This window comes from Corvus moneduloides, chromosome 20, assembly GCF_009650955.1.
Source record: "Corvus moneduloides isolate bCorMon1 chromosome 20, bCorMon1.pri, whole genome shotgun sequence".
Classification (NCBI taxonomy): Eukaryota; Metazoa; Chordata; class Aves; order Passeriformes; family Corvidae; genus Corvus; species Corvus moneduloides.
The window spans coordinates 2008184-2027964 of record NC_045495.1 but is presented as its reverse complement, the minus strand read 5'-3'; the positions used below and the strand labels follow the sequence as shown (position 1 = coordinate 2027964).

The window sequence follows — 19781 nt, the reverse complement described above, 5'->3', positions numbered from 1 at the left end:
GATGTGATGTGATGATGGAATACAGGTCAGTCCAAAGCTTCAAAGAAATTAGTATTTTACAGTGTTGCACTCCAAAATTCTCCCTTGTAATATCTCTAAGAGCCTTACTTGGAGAATTCCAGTCTGTAATTTCTGTAATCCACAGACATTACCATTCATTACCCCAAAAACCCCACAGAACAGTGGGAGAACACCAAAAGTCAAACACACACCTGCAAAACCCACCTACACCACCCCAAACCTCGCCTGTCCATCGTGCAGGGCCAGTTTCTCCACCACACAGCCCCTGTGATTATTTTGGCCTTTGGGGATTGAAAACCACTGAGCCACCCAAGTGGCTGAACATACACAAACCTCCCATCTGCCTTCCTTTAGGGAGCAACCTAATATTAGAGCTCTTTAAGTGTACCTGCACATAAACCTGAGTCAGCTTTTGAGGTTCAACTCTGCATTTTACCAACATCAAAGATGGGAGCAGTGGATAACAGGGATAAATCTGCTGCAATATTTCAACTCTCAATGGGTTTTAGTACCTCTAACTTATTTTTAATTTGCTTTTTTTCCCCTTATAAGTCAATCTGAGTGAACAGTCAAATTCACTGAGAGATGTAAGGCTATTACACCATCTTTTCTGCAAGCAACATAATCTAGAAAATGGCAATAAATTAATTCAGCTTGCTGGAGGAATTTATTTTCATAATGCTGAGACATGGAAATAGGTTTTACAGCCAACCACTGATCTAAACTTCACCACACCAGCCTGTCACCGTGTCCCTTTGAGCAGGAATTGCCACACACAGAGCTGCTCCTCTGGCTTTCTGAGTTTCTTGATTGATTTTTAAACTATGCAGCTCCACCTTAACAAATGGGCCAGCAGAAGGCAAAGCAGGTATTTGGCCAGGGGCTTGTAAAATGACCTGGGAGAAGTAATAAAAAATGGGAGACTGTAGCACTGGCTTACCTCAGAAAGCATCAATATTCTGATTTTGTAGGTAAAAGAACAGCAGAGGTAACTGAAATAAATGCACTGACAGCAAAAATCCAGCCCCCAGCACACCTGGGCACATGGAAACACCCCTCAATCCAGCCCAGCACCCAGGTCTGGAAGTGAAGAGCCAGGCCAGCCCAGCAGCTGTGCCAAGGATGGCTCAGCAGATAGCACAGCTCAGAATTCTTGTCCCTAACACTGCCAGAGTCCAGACTGAGATGTTCTCATAGTCTAAAAATTAGCTCTGCAAGCCCAAAATCTGGTCCCAGTGCAAACCTTCAGTCTCCAAAAAGGGCGTTTATATTGTAAACTGTACAGAACAACTAAAGCCTTGTCTATTGAAGGTAGGTATGACCTGACCACAGAGAAGAGCTGGTATCTGTGGGGTTTAGCATTATTTACAGAAATCCCTCAGGGTTTTAAGGACATCTCCAGCAGGCTGCAGAGCAGCCCTGCCACGGCCACCAGGACATCAAAGTGATGCTGCAGAGCTGGGCCAGGCCAGGGCTGCTGGCTCAGAGCAGAGCAGAGCTGCCAGGTCCGAGCAGTTCCAGAGCTGGCCCAGCTCCTGAGCTCACAAACCTGCCCAGCTCCCAGCTGGCAGTGCCCCAGGGCAGCTCCAGAGCCTGCCCAGGCTCCTGCTGCCAGCAGCACCCAGGACCTGCTGAAGGAGATCCTCTGCATGAATTGACCCCCCTGAAACAAGGCTTCATTATGCCATGAGGCACACTATGAGGCAGAGGATCTAACATCAAAGGACTGCAGTTTTTTAACAAAATAGTTGACAAACTATTAAGTTCTGCTCCCGTAAAGTCACCAAGTTAAAGCCATGAGCTTTCCTTTCACACCTGGGAATGAGCTGCTTATCACCAGCTAAGATCTGTTTCTAGGAACGTGCCAAATCCATCCACCAAGAGACTCCTATTTTCAATAATTCCCTTTTTACAGCTTTACAGTAAAACAGTGTTTGAGCCTGCTGATGGTAATCAGCTTCTCCTTTACAAATTCCTTTTATTTTGTTCAGAATCATTAAAGCTCATGAGTTAGTTATCTAAGGCCTCTTATTACAGCTTTACTTTTATCTGATTCCAGATACTGGTCAATGATACATTCATGTACTTTTAATCAAAGATTTATTTAAACCAAGCCATGTAAAAAGAGACCAAAACATGTTTTTAAAAGGTTTGGTTTAATTTAATATGAGCTAATTTGAATAGTTTTCTAATGTAACAACTATCATTGTCAGATGCTAATATATGGAATTTAGGGGCAGAAGGACAGTAACTGCTTGAAGGAGTTCATGAGTGTAATTTACTCGACTGAAAAATCAAAAACCTGTTTTAATACCAGAAAAAAAACAGAACTTCCACGTTCTTCAATTAATTTACTTCATTTTCATTTCCATTTACACTTTTCTTCCTCCTTTTTTTTTTTCCTTTGAGAGAGGAAGGGGCACAGACATCCATTACTCAGTGACACACATAATAGCAAAAGAGCAGCTTGTTGGGAATTATGCCGTGTTCCAGTAAATGGAATAAAGGAACAACAGGCCTGGGAAGTATTTTACTGTAAGTTAGTTTAACCTGTAACAGTTACACAGCCACATACACTTTGTATATTCCTCTGCTCAGGAAATCACCAAAACAATGTATAATACATCCATGAAACCTTTAACTTTCTTCGTTTGCTTTCTTTGAAACACACAAAATTAGTATAATTTACTATGAATAATTTAAATAAGATTTGAGGCTGTGTTTTTTGAGTTAATTAATTCATAAAATATTACTAGAAATTCTAACCCAGCCTAATCCCCAAACACCTTGGTCATAGCAGAAAAACACTCTTTTCATCCACAAAGTAAAACAACTCATTTAATTTAGACCTCAACAGTTCTTGCAGAAGTCTACAATTAGATTGGGTTTGGATGAAACAGGGTAATTTTTTCAGTGGAATTTGCTCATTTATGCACAGTTGCTCAGATTTTGCAGCAAGTTCTTCTGGGGATTAATTCAACTTCTGGAAGAATCCTGTTAAATTAAGCAGCTTGGTTCAGAATTTGATAAAATAGTATTTAAGCAGTGACAGAGGAGCTGCACTCTAAGGATGATAAAAGTTCAGCCACTGAAAGGGTCAAAGTGAGTAAAGTTAATGTAAAATACGGAGAAATTGAACAAACCAGAAGCCAGTGCCACCCCAAAAACCAAATTCTGTTGTCTTGTTAGTTTTACTGGAGTGGAAAAGCAGCCTTTTTGAAAAGCTCTGGTGAATGATGATCTCTTGAACTGTGTACTCACTGATCTGAGGGGCTGGGAGGATCCGTGCGGCTCGAACCGGCCCGTGGCGCACCGAGAACAGCTCCTGGGCTTCTCCACTGATCTGCAAATGTCAACAGCAATGCAAAAAGCAGATATATACTTTCAAATACATATACATTCAGGAGCTAAGAAGGTAGGTAGAGAGGCATTGTAGGGAAGTACACTGGTAAGACTCTGCCTAAGCAACCACTGGCATTTCTGTAAATGAGAATAGGCCTTAGAAGTCTCGAATTAATTGTTCATGACCACCCAGGTTTTGGAAGAAGCAAGACTTGAAGCTGACTAAAATTTACACAAATTTATCCCACGTTTCACATGGTTCTAAAGAAAAATGCCAACTCAACAGAGATCAAGAGTGGCAAACATGGGTGGAAAAAGATGGGAGAATTTCATATATTGGCTCATTTCACACTCACCATGTGTGAAAACCATGTTTAAAAATAGGTCGTCAAGCTACTTAAGCCTGCCACTGATGGCAATGCTGAAAAGATTAAACCAGAAGCAGTCAAGATGAATTCCCAGACTTCCTGCAATGGTCACTCAATGTATTTTCATAACTGCCTGGTAATGGATCCGATATGGAACGTCAAGCTCCAGGAAAATGGCAAACATTATGAAGCTCATTTCCAAATAACCAACAACTTAAAACAGATGTAATGAGCCTCAGAACACAGCCAAGGCTGGCATACAGTTTTGCCAAACAAGCAGCTTACAATATCAGAACAGAACATGATTTGGAATAAGGTTCCTAGGAATCAATAAACTATAAATTCAAGTGAACTTTTGGAAATGTCATTTTAGGGTTGTTTCCATTTCTTTCTGCACTTCAGCTCACACGTCCAAAAAGTTAAAATACTCCTACTGTTTGACCAGCAAATCCCAAGTACAGTACTCCAGGCTCTCAGCTTACATCCAATCCTGCCTGGTTATTTATTATCACTGCTCTAAGTCTTCGGGGAGAATGAAACCCACCCCATGAAGCACAATTATAAATAAAATTACTTTGAAAATACCATTTACTACAGAGCTAACCCACCATCCTGCACACAATATAGAGAAGTACTGCTTTTCCCTGTTAAGCCTGGAATTACACACAAGCTACACAAATGTGGTGAAATAACATTCTAACCCGTTTTAGCCCAGCAGTTTATCAATTAATATCACTTTTACTGACACTATCAGAATTATTCCTGATGAACACAACACTTTTCAAACTGCAATCAAAATGAGAATTAATCCCTGGGTCTACCCTGCTCTTATTTTATGAGGCAGATGTTCCAGTCACAGCAGATTCTTCTCTTCCCTCTGCACACACAACCCTGCAGTACTCCAGCTTTTGCAAAACAAGTTTAATTCTCCCTCAGGAGCAGCATCTTGACCAGATTCTATACAAGACACAGAAATGATGATCAGAAATCAACTCAGCAAAGGTTTGCTGATGGCTTTTAACTGATCGTGAGCTTGGAGTGCAGTGGAGAAAAAAAAAAAGCCTCTGGATGAAAACATCTGTATCCAGAAAAAACAGCTTAGGAAAATGTAAAGCACAGCTAAGCAGAAAATGAGGAAAATTAAAGAGGGACAGAGTAATAAAGAGATTAAAAAAATTAAGACAGCAGCACGTTTTCTGTCCATTGGAACACAGCAGCTCTATGAAAAGGCAAAGGAGGAAATGGAAAAGAAGGAAAATAGAAGGGTTTGGAACTATTATTATTGGCAATTAAAGATTTTTTCCCCCAAATCATGAACATGCTGTTTCACACGTGTGTGCACATCTCTGGCTATGAATGAAAACAAGAGGGAAAGGAACCAGCACAACAAAGGTACGGAAGGAGTGATCCCCATAAAATGTCCCAGCCCAGCTCAGACACCTCCTTCCCCTTTCTAAATCTGCCAGCACACGAGCCCCAACTCCAATCTACTTCAAACAAAGTTCCAGTCCCCAAAGGAAGATACACAGAGAAGGCCAAACCTTCTTAACTCAGGCTCTGCTCTTAAATATCCTGAACTCCAGGAGCATGTTTATCCAGCCTGGGGTGCCAAGACCTGGTAGAGCTTAAACTTGAGACTTGCAAAGAAAAGCCTAAAATGTCCAAGTACAAATGAAGTTTGTTTGTAGTGAAGCATTTAACATGGAAATCCCAGCCCAGCTCTTCTCATGCATATAATGCACTAACTTTTGAATAATTAATATTCATTATGTAAAAGATAATTTATTATTTTATACTGGGGGAAAATTACAGAAAGGTTAAGTGGAGTAACAAAAGCCACAGGATCCAACAGTGACAAAGATGAGATTACAGGTATTTAGCCCCTGTTTTGAGACTACTGTAGGTTAACAGGTCCTTTGCTCAGTCCCTGTAGGACTCTCAATCATGGAATGGTTTGGGTTCAGCCCCTACAGCTCACTTGCTGACTCCTGGGAGCTAAAAAGGAGCAAATTTTAAGATACACCCCCACTGGGGACTTTGCAATGAAAATACAAGATGCCACCCACCACCAGCTCGTTTGTAAAGAAAATTCAAAATTCTCTAACAGGCACAAATAAAGTTTCCAAAAAATCTTGATGTGACACTACAACATGGATCACATTAAAACACTAATATTTAATCTAGCATAGTTTCATAAAGTAACAGCTTTTTTAGGGGATTTAAGTTGTGTGTCCTTAACTGTTCTGTAGAGACAGGGACGCATAGAAGGCATTGCCTGTTGTTGTCTGTCATGAATTAGTAAGAACTTGGTTGTTCCTTGGTTTGCTTGGCACTGAAAAATGCATTAGGGCTTTGAGTTCAAGATTTTCTTTGAATTCCAATGAACTTCTTTCAAACACCACCACCAGCAGAAGCTTCTGCTATCTGCAGTCTTATAAATCCCTGAATGAACTGTGGTTAATGCTAATGCCCTTCATTTATCTGGGGACAACATAAAACTTCATTGCTGAGGCCACACAGATCCAATCTGCCTGCAAGCACCATCTTCAGGGGACAGAGATTGTGTGGCCTGATCTTCCTGCCACTCCAGCCCTTATCTCACTGCTCAGGCAGCCAATCCTCCCTGTGAATGGGACACTTATCCCACTAGGAACTCAAGTGGGACAAGGAATTGCACACTGAGGGGAGAACGGCCAGCCTGGATCAGATGTGGGCTGGCAACTCTCAGCCAAAGGCTCCACATCCCATTACCAGTCCCTCGAGCTCCACAGTCTCACATGCACAGACAAAATATAAATAGAGCTCATGAATTGAAAACAGAGCTCTAAATTCTTCAAAAAGCACCTGTGAGAAACGAGGCTGTGGCTGCCATTTTGGATTGGATCCAGCTAAGTAGCAAGCCCCCGTGGCAGCTCTCAGAGCTCTTAAAAGTTTTTCTTTCCCATTCCAAAAGCCAAGAATATTTCCAAACAGGTTTCAAGAATTGGATATTAAGCTGTAAAAGCAGCACCAGGTACTCGTTGTAGGGAAGAGTGAATCCAAAATGACGGCTCCAAGCTGGTCTGGTAGAACATCTCAGCTTTCCCAAAACATGGGATCGACCACAACTCCCAGACCTACAGGGAGGGCTGGAAGCAAAGGATTCAAATCCCCCAACAAAGTTTTCATTGCTCTCTTCCAATTAAAGGAGGAGGAAGAAGAGCTCTCTCCTCCACTTAAGACATCTTGAGCTATTGCTTAAAACATGACAGCCCAGGAATCTGCAGCACTGGTTAATTTTTGATGACAGAGCTGTATTGTTTGGAGCACACCAGTTTGCACCCACAAAAAAAAAGCTGAACAAAGAAAGTTTTGTTCACACCAAGGATAACTAATAGTTTCCAACCAGAGAAAATGGTTTTCACATGGTGAAAAAAAACTAAAAAAAAAAAAAAAAAAAAAAAAAAAAAAAAAAAAAAAAAAAAGCCAAACACACCAGAAATTTGAGTTTAGAATGCTTGACCTACTGTGCCACTCTAGAAATGGAAACTGGGGAATGTGTAACAGGAAAAGGGAACGATCAGAAGGCTGTTTTTAAATATTCTGCTGTATGTTTTAAACATGAAGACATCATGATATGATGTTAAAATATGATAATAAGCAATTGATAGACACCACCACCAAATATTGCTGTGTAGGGGTTAAAGACAACTTCCAGTCATGGTGCTTCTGAGAAAGCAATGAAGGACTGGAAGAAAATGAACACATTTTATCACTTTAGTTTAGAAATTCACTCAGCTTTTCCATTCAATCCAAATCTCTGTAATTATCTAGAGATTGTAAGAATCTAATGCTCAAAGAATGTTACTCTAGCGACTGGATTGAGGATGAAGTTGCACGTAGTACTTTAAATTACGGCAGTGCTAATGGAATCAGAAGTTTTATAAAACCGTATTTCTCGCACACTGGTGCATCTTCAAGTGTAGAAAACCCAGAGCCTCAGAAAATGATTTGCATAGATGTTTTGCAAAGTCCTCAGGCATTTTTCAGGTTCACTAAGTCAGGCCATTGCTCCATTTTTCCGAGTGATAAATGGAAGTGGTTCCCTCTAGAAAGAGGTTTGGATTGCAGCTTGGGATAAGTTTCTTTTTTAATTGTAACAAGAACCATTAAATTAAGATGATTTTTCTACTTCTGAAATTCCCAGCCTACAACGAAAAAAATAAAAAAAGCAGCCAACGTGCATTCCCTGAACAGGAACATCTAGAACAGATACTTGGAAACCACATCAGGCAGAAACCAGTTCCAATCGTCTCTGAAACATGAAACTGGGAGCGAAGCGAAAACAAATTCCAAACAAAACACAAAGCTCCGCTGCACCATTATCAAATAGGAACTCCTAGTCATATTCCCAGATTCCTCCCCACTTAGCCAGGCATATTTTAAGACCACTTTTAACCTTCCCACCCCCGTTTGAGAGCAGAGATCAAAGCAGAGCCCTTCGCACGGACACCTTCCGCTCCTTGTGCGCCTCCGGCTGCACTTCCAAGGCCAGGCTCCCCCAAACACCACCCCAGCCCTTTGAAGGCGCCCTAATGGTATCTCCCATTTGCGAGCCACACTCGTGCAGTCAAAAGATCTTCCTCCAAGGAGATGTTAATGTGAAAGCACTCAGCCTGCGAGAGACACAGCGCTGGGGAAAGGCTGCGAGGTGTGGGCAAGTCAATGTAACACCATTAGCCCGAGTGTCGGCTTAGGAGCTGTCATAAACACTTCATAATCACTCACACACAAACCCTGCTGCCTGCAACACATTATTAAGTGCTGAATAGAGGGCCAATTGTAGGAATAAAAAAGCACAATGCTACAGATAATAGCCTTCCTGAGGAGATTTGCACATAAATGTCAGATTGTTGCTTTTGCAGATTATGCTGGAGAAGGCAGGGTTGGGGTTTTCTTTTCTTAGCTGGAATAATATTGCTTAATTACAAGCTAAATAGTCAGCAGGGCCAAGAAGAAAGGTTTGTGTAATAGTAAAGGACACAAAAAAGTGTTGCCAAATAAGCTCTTAAATATTTAGTCAATCACATAACTGCCAGGTTTTATTGTGCTCAGGCTAAGCAAGGGAAAAAATGCAAAGAAGAGACAACAATGTGAAAAAAACCCTCCAGTTTATGTTCCCTCCAAATTTGTTGGATATACAAACGCTGCTCTGTAAAGATATTTAAAACTGATGTTAAAGATTATTGTTCTGTGAAAATCTCCACTAACAGAGGAACCACTCCAACGCTGAGGTTGGACTAACACGGAGTGCCCAGGTCCAAGCTGCACCTCCCTGGCTGTGCTCTGAGAATTTCACAGAACACACAAACGAAGGGCTGGCAAAGTGATACAATATCTCCACAGCTGACATTCTGAAGGCGGATGGTAAAATGTTTCCACATTTGGCATTTTCTCCATTTCACTGCACTGCCCCTCAACTCATACTTCTGCAGAAGTTGAACAATACTAAGAGAAGCTGTCCTGCAATTTCATTTTTGTTAGTTTTCCTGAAATAGCAAATACTATCAAAAGCTAGGAATTATGAAGAAGTGAAATATTTCGGGGGGGAAAAAAAAAAGGACAGCCTGCTTGTATGATCCTACTGAAAAGAAGGGAAAACCAGGTATTCCGTGGCCAAACTTGTGGCTCATCCAGACACAAGGAGAAAGAGAGAAAAAAAAGAAAAGAAAAAGAAAGAAAAAGGAAAAAACTCCACCCATGGCAACACGTCTTTTTTTTTCTTTAGAAAACACGCGTTCATTTGGATAAGAACATTCCAGCTGGATAAAACAGGGTGTTTTGTAAGGATTCTTGCGCTCAAGCCGATGTGATACTCAGGGTATCCTAATTAATTAATTAATTAATTGATTGATGAGGTTGTGCTGCCGCTCTTAGCTCGGTGTCCCAGCGCCACCGTGTGGGCGCTTTGTGTAACGCACGCGAGAGAAAATTCCCTCGATTTTGGCTGAAATGTTCCCAAGTTTCAGTCAAAAGTTCCTAAATTTTAGCAAACGGTTACAAAATACTGAAATTTAGTGAAGTATATTAGGTCTCCCTCCATTTCTATTAAACATTCCTTCAAACGCCAAAGTTCGGGAGCTTTCTTATTTCCTCATTCCAGCTAATGAGATGCAATCAAGAGGATAACAAGATGCAAGAAAGAGGGGGCGAAGCTCTACCACACCCATAAAACTCAATTTAACTGAAATTTTGCTGTATAAATTAACATTATTTCCTAAGCTACTGGTATATAAACACATGTTCTACATAGCTACCCAAGAAGTTGTAAAATGCACACATTTCTGGAAAAAACGGTGTATTTTACAAAGGGAAAGAACTCCATCCTCTCTGCTTTATTCTGAAGGACAAGTTGTTGTGAACCGTTTTGCTTTTTCTAAGTTCAGAATTTTATGACCTACTGTATTCAGCTTCATTCTCTCATTTCAAGAAATTTGGGGGAAATTCCCCAAATGAAGACCATGTGCTCATAAGCCACTCTGCAACACAAACCAGGGGGTGGGGATGACAACACGAAATCAAACCCACATGCACACAGAGCCCTTCATAAAATTAGAATTGCAAATCATGTCCATGACAAACACGTGATTGTAAAATGCTGTTAATACTGTCATACTTGAATTCCTGGGACAAACAAATCCTGTGGGTGTTTTTCCACCCTTATTCCTTCCTGTTAAAGAACAAATCTGTCTTTTTTTGGGGCTACAAACTATTCCAGAAAGGCAAACACTGCTCCCAGTTTGAGTCTGGAAGTGTACTTAGCAGGAATAATGTGTCCTGAAATGGGAATGCCCTGAGAAATCTGAAGGCACACGAACTGAAGTGTCTGAGCTATGCTCAGGATTATCTGAAGATAAGCACAGTACACACAATCCATATGACACTGATGGGAAGTGTTGGCTCTTTCCACTCCAATGGGAAAAATTAAAGGTAAAATATTAAAGTTATAACAGAACATAGACCAAAAAAAGGAGAAGGAAGGAGTGAGGTGAGCTCTGTACTCACAGGTATGCTCCAGACTTGCATCCCATCACTGTATCCAATCATCAGCAGCAACGGGGGCTCATTCCCAGTGCTGTGGATTTCATGGAATTCCATATTCCTGGATGTATCTGAATTGGGGTTCAATAGCAGAGCCATTATTAGCAGGTCAGGATCAAGCCCAGCTGCTCTCAGCAACACCAGATGGTGTTTCCTCAGTTGTTAGAACTAAAAGCAACCAAGGTGCTTTACATTTTTATGCTGGACCAATACTGGAATATATTCTTTCATGCAAACATCATTGTTAAAGTTTCACAAAGAGAAAGCTTTAACATTTAAAATGGCAGAGAAAAATTTTCTGGATAGCAACATGGTCTAAGAGAAAAGGGTGATTGATTCCCCATTCAGCCCTGAGCTCTTCCACCTGTTTATCCCTGCTCCCTTTTTTTTAAAAGGAAGGTTAGGGATGGACTGAGAGAGGACCTAAATCAGGGTTATTAGAACTAGAAATTACCTATAATCTGTACATGGCTTTATGGCCATCTTTAGGCCAGTTTTAGGCCAGTTAAGGTTTGTTTGCTTCTGGGTTTGTTTTCTTTCTATTTTTAAAAAAATCTCAAACCATTTTCAGGTTTATATAACCAAACTCTTTAGCATGTTCTTCAGAATCCTTCATGTTGTGTTTTATTTTATGCAGCCTGTTCTGACTGGGCCTGGAAACATCCTCTTTTATCACCCCAAATAATCTTCTCTGTCTCTGATGCTTCCATGCTTTCATTGAGCTTTGTTCATTCTCTTATGGTTGAAAATGTCATTTAAGAGGAGTTTTACTCAAGAAAATCATTATGTTTATGATTCTTTTATTACAGAGAAAGCTGACTGGAATTATTGCACAGGGACCCAACACTCACAAAAACGAGTGAGAGACAAAGAAGCCATACCATTTAAATCTGCATTTTCAAATCTAACCCAGACGATTTTCTCCTTTTCCTCTGGTGGGGTTCCACTGTATGCCTGGACAAAAAGCAAAAGGGTTGAAATAAGGAAGTTTAACACTGTTTTTTCTCCCCCTGTAAGAAGGAATTTAATTAAAAACCACAAACATGATTCATGGATCTTATTGTCACCAGTATTCATACAACATAAGCATGCTGAAAATCAGTCACTGCTGTAGGAATATTTATCACAATCAATCTTCTGGGGCAGGTAAGAAATGCCACATGACTCACAGTGAGTTAATAAAATTAAACACAGTGGCTTCTACAATCTTTAACTTCAGCAGTGTTGGACGTTCTCACATGAGGTGTTTTATCATTAAAATTCTCTTTAATTCACTTAAAAGCACTGCAAGCCAGACTGAGGAAAGAAAGAAACCTTTACTACACAGTTTATGTTACTGACACCTTTCAGTTCTATTTGTGACAACTTTAATATAGTCTTTTAATAGAGAATAAACTGCAATTCCAGGAGAACAGATCCAGGTTTCAGTCCTGTGCTCTACAGATTCCCATAAAAAGATGAGATACAAAAAGAAATTGTGGAGTGAGACTTGCAGTGTTTCCAAACTGGAGGTTTTACAGTCCTCAGGAGAAGCTGTGGTAGCAGGAACGTGAGCTACAGCAGAAATACCATCACTGCCAAATGAATTATAACAAAATACTGAGCACTATTTGGGATTAAATATGAACAGATCTTGTATAATCACTTTATACATGCCAGAAAAGCAATAACACGAACTAAAAATACAAATGTAAAAAATAAATGTGGGGTTTACTTTTCAAAACAAATCACATTCCACCCTTCCAAGGCAAACTGATATGTAAAATAAAACACAGACCGTATCCTTTAACCAGAGAGGGGGAATGGGAGGCTGTTGAATGCAGCAACCTCTTAATTGAAACTTTAAATATGTTTAATTTTAACCCTGAGCCCAAAATTCATTTCACAAATTGATATTAGTGAGGGCATTGTTTTTATATTATTACAGAATAAATGCACTGAGAATTCCTAAGAGAAAATTAATGAGGAAACAAGACACTAACTAACCAAGATAATCCTTGGAATCAGAATCAAGATTATTTCCTGAAGGTACAATCAGCTGCAGTGCTCCTCTACCATGGACTGCAGCTTTCCCAAAGAGTTAAACAAAATCAGTTCCCTTCTGCTACTGGGAGGCCCGTGGGCAACCATGAAGGGACCATTCCAGTGCCATATTTATTATATATAAGTATAAACAAATATATAAATATATATCTTTTAAAATAATAAATTTATTTATTTGATGAAATAATAAATCTACAAAGCAGAGTGAGGATTCCTGACACTGCTTTGTGCACTGAAAGAAGCAGTTTTAAAGATCCACACCCTACCTGTGGCACAACATCTTGCAGGAAGGTAACAACACTTTCCATGTATGACTGTTCCCTGCAAAACAGAAGGAGAATTTCAGCCAAAGAAGTTCAGAAATGGTCATGAATACATTAAATTACACAGATCAGCAAAAGGAAACATGGGCAACCTTTAGCACATAGCAAAATACTAAGTACGCAATGCAGGCACTTAATTTTACTGCCAAATTCTGATAATATAAATTGTGGCTTGTAAGTAATGAAAGGACTAAGTAAAAGTAATAAAAGTTTGTAAAAAAAGCTAAGTGATACCTGCTGATGGAATAACTGCTTGGGGGCAAAGTATAAAATCTAAGTTCAAGGAATAAGCCATGTTCTCCACATCAGAGGGGCCTGAAGTGGTACAGGGATTTGGAAATGATTCCTCAGTATTTTTCTACTTGATTTGGCTCTTACAACATGAAAATGAGGATTTAAACAACGACTGGAGCTCTCCTGGTGGGACAAGCAAACTTCCAGAGCTCCTGTGCACGATGGACAATGCTGGAGTACGTGGCAGTGCTCAGGGGCAGGGGATGGAACAAAACCCTCCCTAAGAATAGCAAGGAGGGGTATTTTCAGATGAGATTTTATAGCTTGGGAAGCTTATTCCTTCTTGGAAGTTCATTAGCAGCATCGATTGAGGATAGTTTATAGTGCAAGATACATTTGTTGGGGCAGCTTTGAACTAATGCTTTGAGTAGCTTACACGAGTGGTGAGTCCCTTGTGTAACTGCTGAGTAACCACAGCGTGGGCTGAGCGCAGCACACACAGATGGCGTTGAAACCATGCAGAAAGTTGGTGCTTTGTGTCATGAGGAGCACTGAGAGACACTGGCAACAAGAACTATCTTCAGAAAGTCTGAAACTATCTAAGGAAAGGCTTTAGGTTTTCTTTAGGCAACAGCTTTGGCAGCCCTGAAATTAATTTTTATGCTGTCACAATTTTTCCTGTGCTAACTCAAGATTTCTCATAGCAACAAAGGAGAACTGAAAATTAGGAACTCTGAATGCCCAACGGTGCTTTTTTTCTGAAGCTGTGCAAGATTGTTTTAATAAAAACAGGTGTGTTTAGCACTGAAAAATGAAGCACTCTGGAGAATTTAGCACTACACACAACTATACAAAAGATACTTGAACCCAAATGCTGCAACAACTCTTTGAAAACAGAGATAAATCTAAAAGATAAAGTTTTACACTCACAAAAGCCTACTCCAGCCCACAACCAAACCAGATTTTGCTCAGCAATCCCAAGATTTCTGCATCCCAGTTTGTCCCACCGCTTTAGGCTGAGGCCTTACAAACAAGCTGTGGTTTCTTCTGTGCTGATTCTTCTCTGATTTATGTAGGTCACCCACACCGCCCCTGCAGACCTTTATTAAAATGCCTGGCCACAGGTAGAGTATTAAACACAGAGTCTGAAGCTGTCCTGGGAATGCCAACCAGCCAGAGTCATGCTGCCTTCATGGTTCAGCTCACGGAATGCACTTTTTTCCCCTCTCCCCAAGCACATCTTGAACCAAAGTTGATGTTTAGGAGGTGTTTTATTCAGAGTGTGTGCTCTAAATCTCTCCTGAAGTTGAAAAACTCCCAGGGAGATGTCTTTAAAGTGGTTAAAAACAACATAACCCACAAAAAGGCCCAATCTTCTTTTAATAATGATATAGAAACTTAACATGAGCAGCAGAATGCTGCTGAGTGCTGAGCACACACAGATCCATCAAAGAGTGACATTTTTGAGGCACGAACAGGTACCTCAAGAACAAGACACCACAGTTAAAAAAAATAAAAGCAGATAATCATCTTTTTACAGTGTTTTTCTATTATAATATTTTAAGCATATTTTGAAGAAAATGTCATTACAGAGAGAAATGCATCTGTTGAGGAATTCTGCCACATTAAAAAAACGGCTGCAAGACAAACCTCTAACACAACTTTTTGTGCTACAACAATCAGTTTCTTGTGCTCTCCAATAAAAATAAAGTGAGTCTTGTTTCTGGAAATACAGAGTTATCTCCAAGAGCACAGCAACACCTCCTGAAGTGGACATTTCCATACGGTGCCATTTTGCAGCAGCATCAGCATCCCAAGGAAGAAAGAAAAACTGCTACAAAACTCCTTTAATAGACAGAGAAAAGACCATAAATCTTCTAGGCTGTCTTACAGCCAAAAAGCTCCTCTGCCATGAGAGCACCCCCATGAAAACACAGTGAAAATCAGGATACCCAAGCACAAAAATTGTCTGTCAGGTGCTCTGACCAAAAGGATGGAGCTTCTTCCTTTTTGCTTGGTTTTGTTCTTTTAAGTAAAAAAAAAAAAAAAAAAAAAAAAGAAAAAGAATCCAAATTCTCCTGCCTGGAGAATTTTAATGACAAGTTTTGTATGTTTTAATATATCCACTCCTGGGACAAGGTGTTATTAAAAAGAATAGCAAGAAAGGAACATGTGTGGCACATCTCTCTGGCCTAAGGAAGAGGTTGGCATCGCTTTTCTACATTGCAATGTTTGTACAGCAAAATGGTGCAAACACCAACACAACTTTGCAGTATATTAGCTTTTAAATATACAGCTTTGGTATACAAGTGCAAAGCATCCCACTTAGGGAGCCAGCTGGCACCCAGGAGACAGAAATGCCACCTGTGTTGACTTTATTGGACAACAACACTCAACGCAACAAAACTGCAGTGTCAACACAAGCTGGCTTTGGGGGGAAAAAGCCCCAAACCAGCTCAGGCTGGGCTCTTCTACAAGGAAATCAAACCCATTTCAGTAAGGGCTGTTCTTCTAGAAGATTCTTACGTGGCAGCTTGTGGGCGAACCACCACTCCTCCAGTGCAGCGACTGGGGCGGCGCGGGGACTCTGTGGCCATCGTTCCTGGGCACACACCTGCAACAAACACAGGCACTTTGAATAAAATCCCCACAGCATTATTGATTACATTACTTCTTGATGTATTCTTCAAGGCAGTAAGAGAGAAACTCCACTTACACAGACCTGTAGGCCTCTTTACAGCACTTTTTTTAATAAGGAAAAGAAAATCATGCACCAAAGTGGCAACTTCAATCACTGGAATGTTTGTGAAAACAACCAACCACAGATCTGCATGATAAAGTGCAAAATTATCTCAAACTGCAGTAGGTGATCTTTAAGGAGCCCTCCAACCCAAACCATTCTATGATAGTGGTACAAGTACACAATTGTCATCGCCATTACATAAACCCACTATTTACTAATGGGCTGCTGTCTTGGAAAATAATTATATAAAAATAACGTGCAATCACAATTGCAGTGTACTGTACTCTTGAAAGTGGGGGTTACACTGCAGCTCACACATTCTACTGCTTGATGTCAGCTTTTTGTGCCATCCTCAAGCTTTCCTTCACACTTCTGTTCTCCAGGGGAAAATGCTGTGTAACATTCCTAAAGGCAGCAGGCACTTGAGGAGCACCACAGATCCCAGCCAGCTCTTCAGTGAACCCCTCGGCTGCTCTGTTGGGTCCCCCCACCCCAAACCTGTTCATAAAGTAAAAGAAAAACCCAAATCCCAAACGTGGTATGGGTTATCACCATCATTTCACGTCAGGGCAGACTTTGCCTGGGCCAGCTCATTAAGGGAGGCAGGATAACCACTCAGAAATTAGTAACGAAATAATAATTAACAACAGAACGTTCATCAACACAACAGCAGCCTGACACACACGCCGAGGAACCTTGAAAGCCGAAATATCACGGAAAGGATGAAATCACCCCACGGACACCTGCGCCTGCCGTGCCCTGAGTACCAACACCCTGTGACACCCCACCCTGAGGGAAAGGAGCACCAGAGCAGATTTTAGCTCCTGATCTGGGCCTCGGCACAGCCGCGCCTCAGCTCGGGACACCCGCGGAGCTGCCACGGCGGGGCTGAGCGGCCCCTCCGGAGCCCTGACAGCGGCCAGGCCGGCCTGGGCACCCTCCGCCGCCGCTATTGAGAAACTCCACACCCAAACACTCCGACCTGCCCGGCCTCTCTCCCGCCGCCGCCCGGTGAGCGGGGCCGCGGCCTCCCGGAGCGCGCCCACCCCGCCGGCCGCCCCTCGCTTTACACCCCGCGCCTTCCGGCCGCAGCTGCCGGGGGTCCCCCAGGCCTCGCGGCCGGGCCCGCCCTGCCCGCCGCCCCCCGCTCCGGCCGCTGGGCTCCCCGCGCGGCCCCTCCGAGCCGCCGCAGCGCGGCCCCGAGCGCGGCCCCGGCCCGGGCCGCCCCTCACCTGCCGGGCTGCCGGCGCCACTGACACTGTTTGGGACCCCCCGGGCACTGACACCCAGCGCTCCGCGCCCGCAGCCAATCAGGGCGCGCCGAGGGCGGGCCGCGCGCCGTTCTCAGCCAATGGGCGACCGCGGTGCCCGGCGGTGGGCGGGACGCGGCCGGGGCGGCGAAAGGCGGGCGGTGCTGCCCCCCCCGTCCGCCGCGCGCCCCGCGCCCCGCGGCTTTGTTTACATCGGAGATCTCGCGAGAGCCGCCGCGCGCCGGGGCCGGCCCCGCGCACGTGGGGCGGGGAGGGGCGGGGAGGGGCGGGGGGCGGGGCCGCGCGCCCGGGGCCGCGCGCACCGGATTGGCGGGGAGGGGGCGCGCGGCCCCGCCCGCGCGCGGCCGTGCGCGGTGACGTCACGTGGAGGGCGGGGCCGTGAGGGCGGGTGGGCGCTGAGGGCGGCTCGGGGCGGGACGGGCCCGGGACAGGCCCGGGGCGGGTGAGCGGGGCCGGGAAAAGGTGGGGGACGAGCAGAACGCTGCAGGCAGAGAGTCCTCGCAGGGGGAGAGGCCGCAGGACCGAGGCGTCCCTCAGCTGGAGCGTCTCCAGGCCGGAGCGTTCATGGACAAGCTCAGGTTCGTGAGGAGAAGGACGTGCTGCGGCTGAGGAGGGGCCTTAGAGCGCCTTCCAGTGCTCAAAGGGGCTCCAAGCGCCATGGAGAGAGACTTCGGACAAGGGCGTGGAGTGACACGACACAAGGAATGGCTTCACACTGATAGAGGGTGGATTTTGATTATAAAAATAAATTGTTCCCTGTGGGGGTGGGGAGGCCCTGGCACAAGCTGCCCCACAAGAGAAGCTGTGGCTGCCCCTGGATCGCTGGAAGTGCCCAAGGCCAGGATGGACAGGGCTTGGAGCAGCCTGGGCCAGTGGAAGGTGTCCCTGCCCATGGGTGACCTTTAAGCTCTCCTCCAGCCCAGAGCAGCCTGTGATTTATGTTTACAGGTGTCCAGCCCTGCACAGAGCCCTCAGGGTGACACATTCGGTCCTGGTTCAGGTTTCCAGACAGCAGCACCAGGTCAGGAGGGGTTGACCTGCTCTGGTAATGCACCTGACTTCTGTGACAACATCATCCACATACCAAAAGAATGAAACAATTACTGAAGAGTAACCCAGCAAGCATTCACAAAGTGGCTGTTACCAGGTTTGCACAGATCAGAGCTTTATTTCGCAAGAAAAAGTTGTAACTCAGGTTTGATTTCACCAAAGGAGCCTCTGTTAAAGTTACTAGGTGTAAAGTCCCTATCTCAGCTTTGAAGATTAATTCCAGAGAAGTCAAATGATAAAGAGGTGGGCACAGTACACCCAGGAGCAAACTGCTGCCAGTTTCTATCAGCAGGGAAGTTTCTGTCCAGTCCAGAGGAGATTTGAATGTTTAACTCTGACCATCATCCAGCAGCTTTCCCAGCAAAAATTGTAAGATTGGGATAATTTATTAAATGTAAAAAAAGCCAAAAGTTGGAGAAGCCCAAGTTTAGAACTGCTTGAGGAAACTTCAGATAATGAGGTCCATTTCTGAGTGCAGCAGAGCTCTATGAACATTTAAATTTTGCTTCTGTGTAGAGCAAAAAAAACCTGAGAAATTCACTACAAATCTTTTTTCTTTCGCATATTTCCCTTATAAGCAATAGTACAGTCATCTAATCAAGGTGTTACACTCACCTTTAGAAGGTTCAGTGCAAATTAATTGCAAATAAGTAATTATTACCTTAGTTCATTGCAAAGGTTGTTGCCAGGTAGTTGCCACACACAGTTGTGGCCGCTGTAGCCTTTCCTCCCCATCTGGGGTAGAATTTCAACATCACAGCAAAACTTTATTAACTGAAGTTACTTCCCACATACACAGAAATAAATTCTTGCAGGATGCAATTTGGACAGGCTGTTACTTTCATCTCCTAAGGCAGCGCTGTGTTCTCAGCATGGATGAAAGAGAATATTTTCAGGAATAAAATCCCCTGGGATTTCTGTAACCATGGTAACACATATAGATAGCAGGCCTGGTTCTAACCCGTGTTTTATTGTTCCAGCAGTAAAGAACTGGGTTCTATAAATAACCATCCTGGCCACTGGAATAAAGTACTGGCCTTTTGCTTTCCCATCAAAATAAAATTTTAAAAGTTAATATACTGCTACAGTTAAACATTCAGGATAAAGTGCCAAGATCAGTTCTGTGATAAATCTAAGTGGGATGTCTTGTTTCCTAAGCCTCAGTAAGAAAGGGGAGAGTATTCAGATTTTTAATGAATACCAGATAAATATGAATTTTTTTGTAATAATAAATTCATATTTCACTGCTGAATAAATAACAGACCTTAAGCTTGAAATAAAAATTAAAAAATAAAAAGCATCCCCA

At 42.9% G+C, this 19781-nt stretch overlaps 1 protein-coding gene across 10 annotated transcripts in view; it reads right to left on the bottom strand.

The window, feature by feature from the left end:
- BCAS3 (BCAS3 microtubule associated cell migration factor) overlaps window positions 1-17488 on the bottom strand; it is a 300310-nt gene extending 282822 nt beyond the window's left edge. For 9 of the 10 annotated variants that reach the window (XM_032129570.1, XM_032129573.1, XM_032129578.1 and 6 more), the window contains exons 1-6: window positions 17387-17488; window positions 15938-16025; window positions 13121-13175; window positions 11693-11765; window positions 10776-10882; window positions 3283-3364 (exon numbers count right to left, since the gene is read on the bottom strand). In XM_032129570.1, coding sequence (XP_031985461.1) covers window positions 3283-3364; window positions 10776-10882; window positions 11693-11765; window positions 13121-13175; window positions 15938-16008 — 388 coding nt within the window. In that variant the 5' untranslated portion in view covers window positions 16009-16025; window positions 17387-17488. Of the gene's footprint in view, window positions 1-3282; window positions 3365-10775; window positions 10883-11692; window positions 11766-13120; window positions 13176-15937; window positions 16026-16127; window positions 17094-17386 lie in introns of those variants that run through there. The other variant, XM_032129571.1, reaches the window with a different exon arrangement.
- Window positions 17489-19781: the final 2293 nt, after the last annotated feature.